Source organism: Chrysochloris asiatica, unplaced genomic scaffold (assembly GCF_000296735.1).
Source record: "Chrysochloris asiatica unplaced genomic scaffold, ChrAsi1.0 scaffold00151, whole genome shotgun sequence".
Lineage (NCBI taxonomy): Eukaryota > Metazoa > Chordata > Mammalia > Afrosoricida > Chrysochloridae > Chrysochloris > Chrysochloris asiatica.
This window is the reverse complement of record NW_006408669.1, coordinates 4,219,002-4,230,758: the sequence shown is the minus strand read 5'-3', so window position 1 is coordinate 4,230,758 and position 11,757 is coordinate 4,219,002. Positions and strand designations below refer to the sequence as shown.

The window sequence follows — 11,757 nt, the reverse complement described above, 5'->3', positions numbered from 1 at the left end:
AAATAAAAAAAATAAAAAAAATAAATTTTAAAAAACACAAAAAAGCAATCAGTCCAGCAGGAGAAATCCCCTCCTAAGACTGAAACGCAAAGGGAACCTGAAATCAGTCTAGTATAGTATGCTCACTGCTGACCACCTGGAACTACCTGTGAGTGAAAGCAGGGGAAATGCAGCAAGGAAGACTTGGGCTGACTTTGCCTATGCTCCGGCGCCTGCTGACTTCAAGATGAGAGAGAGAAGAGGAAGGCCTGGTATGAAGCTTATGGAGATGTGTGAACTCCAGAGACGGTTGGCACTGACTTAGCCCCTGGTGGTTAGATGGACAGTGAAGCAACCAACTTTTCTGAAATGGAGGGAGGCATGCGTGAATTCCCAAACTTGCAGCTAGTACCCATTTGACCTAGCTTGGATGGCTAGCTGACCAGAACTTGACCAGATGAAGATAATGATGCTTGATACTATAAGTGTAAATTGCTACAATTTGATGAGCTGAACCTTTGCTTATGGATGCAGTTGCTCAAAATTCAAACTAGAAAGGAAGGAGTCTTCATATCAAGGAACAAACTTGCTTCCACAGTGCACTGGGTTGATAGGGATGAGTAATCTAGACACTGGTTATCAAAAATTGGGGGGGGCGGTATAAAAGCACAAAATGACTGGCTTACAAGTTTCCATGAGTGTGCTTAATTTCCGAATGAAGGGGGGAAGGTAGAATCCCCAGTGAATAATTTTCCTCTTTTCCAGATGAATCACGTAAAAGGGGACAGAGGATGATGCTGATAGAATTTTATTATTTAATTGTGAGTAATTGTTAGCAGGATTAATTGTGATTGTCACAACTCTAATTGTAGATGATGTGAAACTAAAGGGGGGAAGAAGTTAATCTTTCTTTTCAGAAACAGAGGATCTCAGGACCATCAAGAAGGAAGAGCATGAGTTGAGCGTGAGATCCTACCTAGAAAAATAGCAACAGCAGAGACCGTGGTGTGCAGAGATAGAGCAGCTGTGGGCTCTAAGCCCATGGACTGAAGAAGGTTGTGTGCCTGTGGGGAGGAGGCTGGCTTGTAAAATATACCCTTAGGACATTTAAAAGAATATAACATACACATCAAATAGTTTTTCTTTGTTCATTTGTTAAATATTAGATGTGAAAGGCAAACCACAGTGGGAAGTAGCATCACTGTTGTTGTAGGGAGAGGATTGTAATCATTGAGATGAAACAAAGTATAGTTTGCTGACTGTAAAGCTGATGATCTTGTCTGTTAACCTTCACTCAATTCACAATAAAAAGTTAAAAAAACAAACTTGTGAGTGGCCATCTAAGGTTCAACTATTGATCTTTCCTTGTCTAGAGAAAAGCAGAGTGAAAAAAACAGAAGATGCATGGAAACAGTCAGTCCATTAGACTAATGGACCATACGACCCTCAGTCTCCGTAATCCTGAGGTCAGAAGCGCTAGATGGAGCCTGGCTACCACTAACTGTTCTAAAAACGATCACATTATATGGTCCTGGACAGAATGGGAGAAAATGTGGAACAAAACTCAAAATCATAAAAAAGACCTGGCTTTGACCCTTAGTCACCTTTCAGACCTGGAACTGAACTCACACCTGTGGTTCAACTTTCAGCCAAACAATAGACAAACATATAAATGGCACAACAATACTAGTGAGGCCCACACTCCTTACAAGAGTCAACCTGTGGAGATCAAAATAACAGCATTTACCCAAGGACAAAGTTGAAAAGGGTTAGGAAAGGAAAAGGAATGGAGACAGAAAACATAGGGAGGAAATGGAATGCGTGATATTATATTGAGGGGATTGTAATCAGTGAGATGAAGCGAAATGTGTGTAAATTGTTGAATGTAAAAACTAATGATATGCTCTGCACCTTCACTTAATTTACAATAAAAAGTAAAAAAAAAAAATACATAAAAAGAATGTTGAACAGAATCACAACTCCGCACTGTGGAATATCAAAGATGGTGTACAATATATAGAAACTTCAACACACTTGAAACAGCTAATTATAGAAGGATGGCCATAGACTTTGTATTCTGCTATATAACAGCTCTCTTTAATGAGACCTGTATTCTGACTAACCCTCTGGGAAGATGTGTTGAAGAGAACAAAGGAAACTACAGGAAATGGTGACTCTTGATGAACAAATACACCTGTTTCCTCTCACTGGGGCAGCAGGGAGGCTGCCAAGTACACCAAGTATAGCTTATGTCTTTCTGTGTTATTTCTGCCTGCCACCCCTACTGCCAACCAATAATTCTGGGAGGGCTGCAACTCTATTCACCATTGCACAGTAATTGCCTGGTACAAAATAGATATGCTCAATAAACACTTGCTGATGACTACACAATACAACGACAGAGGAACATCACAGGACTAAGGGGTAGCCTAGGTCTGCCTTAGAAACCTTTTTTTTTTTTAAGCTTTTATTGTGAATTCAGTGAGAGTTTACATGGGAGAACATCGATTTTGCACTCTTCCTATCGTATTTCATTTCATTGCAATGATTACAATCTCCTCCATACATCATTATTTAACAGTATTTGCTTCCATTCCCTCTGGTATTGTTGTTGTTGTTGTTTTTAATATACACAAAAACACTCATGAATATATAGTAATTTAAACAACCAAAGGCACATCGTGCAAGCCTGCCTCCTGGCCACCCGCACACAGCCTTTCTTTTTCCATGAGTCTAGAGTCCTCAGCTGCTCTCTCTCTCCTTGTCCTCTTCTCGTCTCTGCCTCTATTTCTGGCGTTGCTGCTTCTCTGGATAGAGTCCCACCTTCTACTCGTGCAGTTCTCTGTTGATGGCCTTAGGGTCCTCTGTTTCTGGAATGCTGAATTAACTACTCCCCCAAGACCATCTTTTAAAGGAAAGCTGTAGCCTTGCAAACAGAAATCTGTCTGCCAATGTTCATTGAAGCATTTTTCACAAGAGTCAAAAGGTGGAATCAACTGAGATGCCCATCAACAGATGAATGGATAAACAAAACACAATCTGTACATACAAAGGAACATTATGTAGCATAAAGAGAAAAGAAGCTCTGGAGCACACCACAACAAGAAGGAGCCTTGAAAACATTACGCTGAGCAAAATAAGGTGTTTGCACAAAGACAGATATTGTACAATATCAGGTATATGAAATAAGCAAATAGATAGAAACCAAACATGGCTAATGTTAATAATAATGGTAAGGAAAACGGCGGGAAAAGGAATTTTGGGGGGGTGGGTATTGAGTTTATGCTAATGATGGTGGAATATTTTGGAAAAGGATCGCTGTCTTGGTGATACAACATGATACAACGTAATCAGTATCCTTTAATTATAAACACTGAATTGTGAAACTGGAGAATGTTTTGGTGAGTATATTTTCACTACAATCAAGAAGAAAGAAAGAAAACAGCAATATTTAAGCCAATCGAAAAAAGAATAAAGGTCAGGAGAGGGCCGAGATTGAGTAATCGGTAACTGCTCATTCCACGCTGGAATGAATAAATGAGAAACTGATTTTGCAAGAGACAGCACAGAGGGCTAAGTAATAGTCATTGTTAGAATTTTGCAGATAAACATGATGATCTCATCACAGAGACATCAAGTGTCAGAGTTGGAAGAGATGTCAGAAAACTTTTGGATCGATTCAACCATTTAGAGATGGGGAAATTGAAGTGAAATGGCTTGGGACTAGAACGCAGTTCGCCTGTCTCCAGATGCTCAATTCTCTTCATATATCGCATTGACAATTACATTAAAATACCTTTTCCATAAAGTGGCTCAAAGGGGAGTTTTCAGAGGAAAGCTGGACAGATGATCTTCTAAAGACTGAAGTCAAAAGCCCATTCCTAAGGAAAATTCTCATTTTAGAACTCAGTTCCATGAAAAACACAAATAGTCTCACATAATAAACTTTTCCTTTTCTCCTTCAGTGAAAATGAGGTAGCCCATTATGGTTCCCTTTTTGACATGGCTGCCAGGAAGCTTAGAGCTAAATTTAACACTTAATCTGTGCAATAATACTGGCCTTAGTTTCTGACAAACAGAACTCATTCTCCCTTTTCTTTATGACTTTTTTTTTTAATAACTATATCAATGGCCTTATTGTATATATCTTTTATGTAAGTTGTCTCAAATTACTTTTGGAAGTCCGTCAGGTAAAGACCACCAATAAACCAAAACAGAAGGAAGATTTCATTTTTCTTGTGCACTGGGACTGCTACTGACCTGAACAGCGTCCATTTTTAGGTCCCACTTTTGATTTAAAACTTCAGCCCCTTACCTCCCGGCTGGATGTGTATAGAGAGTGGAGGTCACCACAGGACAGATTGCACACAAATGAGTAGTTACAAAATTGTAGGGTCGGCCTGCTAAGCAGGCAAGTAAGTCCCTGGAAACTTCACCAAAATGAAAACAAGATGTGGAAGGAGAAGGCTATGTTTCCTGCGCTGACGTGGCAAAACTTCACTTACAGCAGTACCCTGGGGGAAGCCAAGGACGGTGTGCGGATGGTTAGCAGGTGGTGGACGATGACACATTCAACTCCAAGCTTTCTGCTAATTGCAACCTCAAGTCTGACCCTCCCTGAGTCCGAGAAATGAGCTCACATACCTTCATCTCTTTTGGATTCCAGCCACATAAAAAGATTAAGGCACTTGCTTGCTGAAAACACGAGGCTCTCTCTTCCCTCTCTAAAACTGAAATTCCTCCTCAACCACAAAAATTTAACCAAGGCAAGACTAGTAAAGCCATTATAGGAATCCATTTAGGGATCTTTTCCTGTTCAGAATCTTCTGCTGCAGTGACAATAAATAAGCCCTAGAAAATGTCAACTGCTCCAGAGGACGCTAGACTTTCATGTTTATGCATTTGAGCCTGAGACTTCCTGTGGCTTTCACCCTCCTTCTACCAAGTGGCTTAATTTAGTTTTTCATTCCTACGGTGTTGGCCATGATTTTTCATGATAATCTAAGAGATAGGTTCAAAAAGAAAAATGGCTTCAAGAAGAACTGTTGCTCATGGAATGAGTCCTTCCCTAAAACATCCATTTGGATTCTGTTCATGATCCCCTGCTAGTCAGAGACAATTTGTTCTGAGAGAGACAAGAAAATGCTGCCCCAATGTTCCCAGCACCTTGAAGAATGAGACAGTTTCTTTAGAAAAAAAAAAAAAAACTCTCAGTAAAATTATGAAATGTAGGCAAGACTGATAGATGGCATCAGCATAGCAGGTAAGAGCTCGAGCTAAGCCCAGACTGCCTGGATCTTTATCCTATTGCTCGAATACTGTGAATCTGGAGGAGTCTTGGTGATACAGTGGGTTAAGAATTTGTGGTTCAAACCCACCAGCCACTCCTGGGAAAAAGATGAGGCTGCAGCTCCTCTGAAGATTTAGTTTCAGAAAACCTAAGGAGCAGTTCTATCCATCTTAGAGGGTTGCTGTGAGTCAGAATCCACTCAAAGGCAATGACTGTGCTTTGGTTTTGACCTGGTGAATCTGGAGTGATATGAAAGGTTAGTTTGCTTAGCTGCTATTAGAAAGATTGGATGTTCGAGTCCACCCAGAGCTGCCTCAAAAGAAAGGCCTGTGAATATAGTTTCAAAACACCAACCGCTGAAAACTCCAGGGAGCACAGATCTACTCTGACACACATGGGTCATTATGAGTCACAGTTAACTCAGTGGCATCTGGTTTACCCAAGAACCTTGGACATATTGGTAAGCCTTGTGCAATACTTTCCTTGTCTGTAAAATGGGGATAATATTAGTGTTTACTTTGCAAAGCAATAGTTCTCAAGCTTGGGTGTGAATCAGCATCCCCTTAGGGCTTAGTAACACACAGATTGCTGAGCCCCATTAGGGATGAGGTGGGACCAAGAATTTGCTTTCTAATAAATCTCAGGTGACGGCAGTGCTGCTGCTGATACTCCACACTTTGAGAACCATTGTCACAAGAGTTATGCTGCAGATTACATAGTTACTATATGTAAAGTATTGCATTAGGCAAATCTGCTGCACAAGACCTTTTGAAAGTGTTGAAGAACAAAGCTGTCAGCTTGAGGACTAAGGTGTGCCTGACCCAAGCCATGGTATTTTCAATAACCTCATATGCATGCAAAAGCTGGACAGCGAATAAGGAAGATCATAGTAGAATAGATGCTTTTGAGTTATGGTGTTGGAGAAGAATATTGAAAGTGCCATGGCCTGTCAAAAGAACCAATTGATCTGTGTTGGAAGAATTGCAGCCAAAGTGCTCCTTGGAGGCCAGGATGGCCAAACTTCATCTCTCATACTTGGGACATATTGTCAGGAGGGACCAGTCGCTGGAGAAGGACATCATGTTTGGTAAGGTGGAGGGTCAGAGAAAAAGAGGAAGACCCCAATGAGATGGATTGGTCAAGTGGCATCATCTATGGACTCAAGCGTGGCAACAGCAGTGAGGTTGGCCCAGGATCAGGCAGTGTTTCGTTCTGCTGTGCAAAAGGTCGCTATGGGTCGGTACCAGTTCAATGGCACATAACAACAGCAACAATATGTAAAGTTGTTGTTGTTGAGTGCTGTTGAGTCGATTCCGATTCATAGCCATCCTGTATAGGGTTTCCCAGGAGCAGATGGTGGGTTTGAACTGCCGACCTTGTGGTTTGCAGTCAAGTGCTGATCCTACAGCACCATACCATAAACACATAAGTAACGTAGGGGTTAACAGTATCTAGTTTTCTGTACTGCTGTTAGCACTGTGCCAGGTAATACATTAACTATTTAAGTGGTGCCAGCTGTTATTGTCTTAGTAGTTGTTTGTTGGATGTACAAATTAGTGTAAATTTATAATTGAACCTGAAGATCAAGATTCACTATTTAAGAAACCTCATTAAGTAGGAGGGGAAATCCTATTATGTTCCTAACAGAAATGGCTTTATTTTAACTAGTGTATATACTTATAGGAGTCCTAGTGTGGCGCTTTGGGATAAAGCACTGGACCACAGGTCAGTTTGAACTGCAAGATTGGGTGGTTCAAATTCACCAGCTGCTCCTCCATACAGGGTCGCTATGAGTTGCTACCACTTGATGGCATCCAACAACAATAGTATATATTTATGAGTCCTGGTGTGGAGCTGTAGGATAACTACTGGCCTATTAATCACAACGTTGGAGGTTCAAACCCCACCAGCCGCTCCTTGGAAACCCTATACAGAGTAGAGACTCGTTGACACTTAACAACAATTCCTTATGAATATATGTTGTTATTGGTAAGTGCTGTCGATTTAAAAGCGGCTGGTAAGGCATTTTAAGGTGTAAATACTGGCAATCCCATAAATCTTTGGATTTCCCCCTAAAGCTTTTGAGTACCCATCTGTACAGTCAGTGTGAGGTAGAAGAAAAGTAAAAGCTGACCCTCCCAGCTTTTTGAAGCTTCATGTCTTTCCCGTTAGTTAAAGCAAAAGCGCCAACACAGATTTAGTCATTATAGTCTAAAAGAATTCCACCGTTTCAAGAAATTAAGGAGACCAGCAAAGGAGGGTTTGGCAACGGCAGTTAGAAACATCAACAGCTCCGACAACACAGAGGAAATAGACTCTCAAGGACTAAGGGAGGGGGGAGTGGGCTGTTAAAAAAGCTTTCCACAACAAAGGAAATGAACTCAAATCCCTAACTTGAGAACGGCCCAGCAACCCTAAGGTCAGAAGTAAAACGCTAAAGAAAAGCCTAGGCGTGTTAAACTTTGCGGAGAGAAGAAAGTATCTAACATAAAGTCGAAGGTTAAGGGTTTTTTTTTTCCTGTGGAACTCTTTCCTCCAGTCTAAAAAGAAAACGAGGAATAGGGAAACTCTCTCTCCGTGTTTTACGAGTTACCCATCACTCTTCTCTAAGAGTAAAACTTCTTCTAAATACACTTAGGTCGCGTGCCTCTTCTGTGGCGTGGATATTAAAGATTGAATGAGAGGTAGGCGGTCCTTAGTAAACGCGTCGTTTTTCCAACTCAAATCAAAGCTAACTTTTCGGCAAAAAATCTCTAGTGAAACATGAGAACTAGATAATGCATTCTTGCATCGTGATGGTTTTTGAAAAATTAAACAAAGAGAACATGTTTGCTAGAATGCAAAAATATGCCTTGACAGTTAAAAAAAAAGTGATATACAAACCACTTTCTTTGACACTTCTTCAAAAAACGTAACGCGATTAACAACCAATGCGTCCTTAGAAGGTGGTTCCACGTTTCCAGCAGGGAGGAAACAGAAGTGGGGGAGCCCGAGGGCGAAACTTGAAGACAGTCCCTTCAGCCTAAGGCCTCCTTGGGCTTGGCACGGGTGGAGGGACAGACACGGGTTCCCAGATGGGATTCTGGAGCTGCCACGACTCACCTCGCCAACTTCTCCAGGCTCGCCGCGCTCCGGCGGCCGGCTTCAGGACGTGGACGCAGGCGCCGGCGCCGCTGGGTTCCCGGGGCTGCCTTTGCTGGGGCGGCCGTCGCGCGGTGGCGCCGCGGGGCGGACGAGGGGCGCGCGGGTAGCATGCGGGGCTCCGCGCGGCCGGCGCGCAAGGACAGCAACACGAGCAGCAGCGCGGCCAGCGCCAACAGGAGCAGCACCGCCGCCTTGTTGCGGAGCTTCATGGTGCGGGGCGGCAGCGAGGGCGGCCCCTAGGCAGCGCGACTCCTCTGCGCATCTCGGTGCGCCCGGCGGTGGCGGCCAGGCGAGCGCAGCAGCACGCGGCAGCCGCCTCCTACACCCGCCCGCCAGGGACTAAGACCCCGGCTGCCTGCAGGCTGTGTGTGGGAGGGTGGGGGGGTGGAGGAGGAGGAAGGACTGGGGAGGCGTGAGCGGGACTCGGAGGGGAGCGGCCCGCGCCTACCGTACTGTGTGGAGTAGACGCCCGAGCGCTCACCGGCCAGCTGCCGGGAACTCCGGTTTCAGGGAGCTCAGTCTCAAAAGCCCTCATTCCTCTTGGTTCACCCACTCACTGATTCATTTACTCCTTCAGTGCATCCACACGTTTCCTCACTCATTCATCCAAACGCATTTGTTTACCCAACGATTCCATCCACTCTGGAATTCAATCATGCCCTTACGCACTTAATGGCCCTCATTCCTCCCAGTACTCACTGAATTCATTTACCTGTGTATGTAGGGAGTCTTGGGAGCGCAGTGGTTACCAGTCGGGCTGCTGTAAACGCAAGGTCAGCAGTTCAAAACTATCAGCGGTTCCGCGGAGAAAGATGAGGCTTTCTGCTCCTGTGAAGATTTACAGCCTCGGAGACCCTGTACAGGGTCGCTATGAGTCGGAACCGACTCCACGGCACACAGCAGCAGCAGCAGTAAAATCACTTCAGATAAAGATGGAGTCTAAAGAAACCACAGAATTCATTTCAAAAATCTGGAATTGAAATCGGTTTTGGCTTGGTGATCCTGAGCAAGTTGTAAATTTTTCTTAAATCTTCATTTTCTTACTTACAAAATGAGAATGATAATACTGCCAAGGAGTTTTGTGGATGCTAAGTTAATAAATTCAAAGAAACTAGCACAGGGCCTGGATCAAAGTTGTTACTGTTATTGTGTGCCGTCGAGTCGGTTCCGAACCACAGCAACCCTGTATAGGGTTTATGAGGAGCTGCTGGTGAGCTTGAAACTCCGAGTTTACGGTTCAAATCGACTTTGCAACCCAGTGCATTAACTCACAGCGCCACACTAGGATACCCAATAAAAGCTCTGTGTTACCCTTTGGCTCAACTTTCAGCGAAACCAGGGAGATCCACACTTCTTAAGACAATCACGCAGACAAGATGAAAAGGGCAGTGGTAAAGCTCAAGGGCAGTAAGTGGGATGACTATTGTTACATTATGGGGATTGCAGTCCCTGTCACGAAAACAAATTCACTCTCTAAACGTTTACCCAAATCACATGAAAAGTTTAAGAAAATAAAATCTACCTCTAAAAATACATAAGTGGTATCTGTTCTGCTGGACCAACAGCGATTGCTTCACAAGGTCAAACCTCACTCTGTTCTTGCTGGTCTCATTCCTATTTGTTTCATGTCAATAATGCTGTAGGGTCAGCAGTTCAAACCCACCAGATGCTCCTCAGATATGCTATACAGGGTCACTATGAGTCGAAACCAACACCACAGTACTTAACAGCAACAGCATAGGATAAACACTGAGCTACAAGATTGGTTTGAACTGCAAGGTTGGCAAATCCAGTTTACCAGCTGCTCCATACAGGATCACTATGAGGTGAAACCGACTTGACAGCACTTCACAACAGTTATAAAGGGATTTCTGGTGTAAACCTGTAGGATAAGCACTTGACTGATAACCACAAAGTCATTGGTTCAAACTCACCAGTCAGTCGCTCCTTGGAAACCCTATATGGCGTCACTATGAGTCAGAACAAACTCAACAGTACTTATTAACAACAACCAAACTATTTACTCTGGCAGCAAGATGTGAAGTAGGCACACAAGCTACCCAGACCTTCTATAACAAAGACACGAGAAACCAAATGAAACAGACTTGAATTATATCCCTGGAGTCCTGGTGAGGCACTGTAGGATAGATAAGCAATGAACTGTTAATCACATGGTTATCAGTTCAAATCCACCAGCTGCTCTCAGAAACCCTATGCAGGGTCGCTATAAGTTAGACTTGGGTTTTGCTATGGGTTAGGTTAAGGAGCTCTGATAGCATACTGGTTATGAGTCGGGCTGCTAACCTCAAAGTCAGCAGTTCAAAACTGCCAGCTGCTCTGCAGGAGAAAGATGCCTTGGAAACCCTGGCTTAGGTTGGTGACCAGTTTTGGGAGAAAACGAGACTGTCTGCTCTTGTAAAAATTAACAGTCTAGGTTTGCTATGGTGTGGCACTGGACTGCTAACCCCAAGTTCAAACCCACTAGCCACTCCTCAAAAACCCTGTACAAGGTTGCTGTAAGTCAGAATTCAGAATTGACTCCACGCACATAACAACATTACTCAGAAGTGACTCGAGGGAGGTGGGTAGGGTTAGGAAATGTGACTGCTCTCTGGCCTAAAAATTATAATTATCGCTTAAATTTATCTCCTTGTTTCTTCTCTTGCCTACTTCCAATCCTTAAACCAGAATAATTTTTTTTAATCCCTTGGATTTTCCATGGATCCTTAAGCAAACTCTGAATTCCTTCTCGGTGGTTCTAAGTCCTGCATGATTTGTCCCTTGACTATTTTTCCAACTTCACTGGTCCTGGGACTCACTCCACTCTAGAACCACTGGCCTTCATTGGAGTCTCCACCATGCCTGGCTCTTACTTGCTTTTGTGCCTTTGAACTTGCAGCTCCTTGCACGGGAGCATTTCAACGTCTGGAGGATACTTTAAGTCTCAGCTGAAAGCGACCTCTTTGGGAAGGTCTTTCTTCACCACTCCTCTAAAAGATGTTTCTTCAATTAATGTTGTGGTTAGGTGCCATCCAATTAATTCTGATTCCATAGACTGGAATGTAACAGAGTAGAAATGTCCCATAGGGTTGTCTAGGCTGTAATCTTTATGGGAGCAGATCACCAGGATTTTCTCCCACAGAGTCACTGGGTGGGTTTGAACTGTCAACTTGTCAGTTAGCAGCTGACTGCTTAACTACTGCACCACCAGGGTTCCTTTCTTCTCAATTGTAGTTGTTGTTGTGAAGTGCCGTTGAGTTGGTTCCAGCCTATAGCAACCCTGTATAGGGTTTTCGAGGATCAGCTGGTGAGTTTGAACTTGTGGTTCAAATTGACTTTACAGT

At 43.4% G+C, this 11,757-nt stretch overlaps 1 protein-coding gene across 1 annotated transcript in view; it reads right to left on the bottom strand.

Annotated features, from left to right (window-relative positions):
* GXYLT2 (glucoside xylosyltransferase 2) overlaps positions 1 to 8,622 on the bottom strand; it is a 170,913-nt gene extending 162,291 nt beyond the window's left edge. The window contains exon 1 of the mRNA XM_006870782.1: positions 8,372 to 8,622. Within this exon, the coding sequence (XP_006870844.1) occupies positions 8,372 to 8,622 (251 nt within the window). The remainder of the gene's footprint in view (positions 1 to 8,371) is intronic.
* Between the last annotated feature and the right edge of the window lie 3,135 nt (positions 8,623 to 11,757).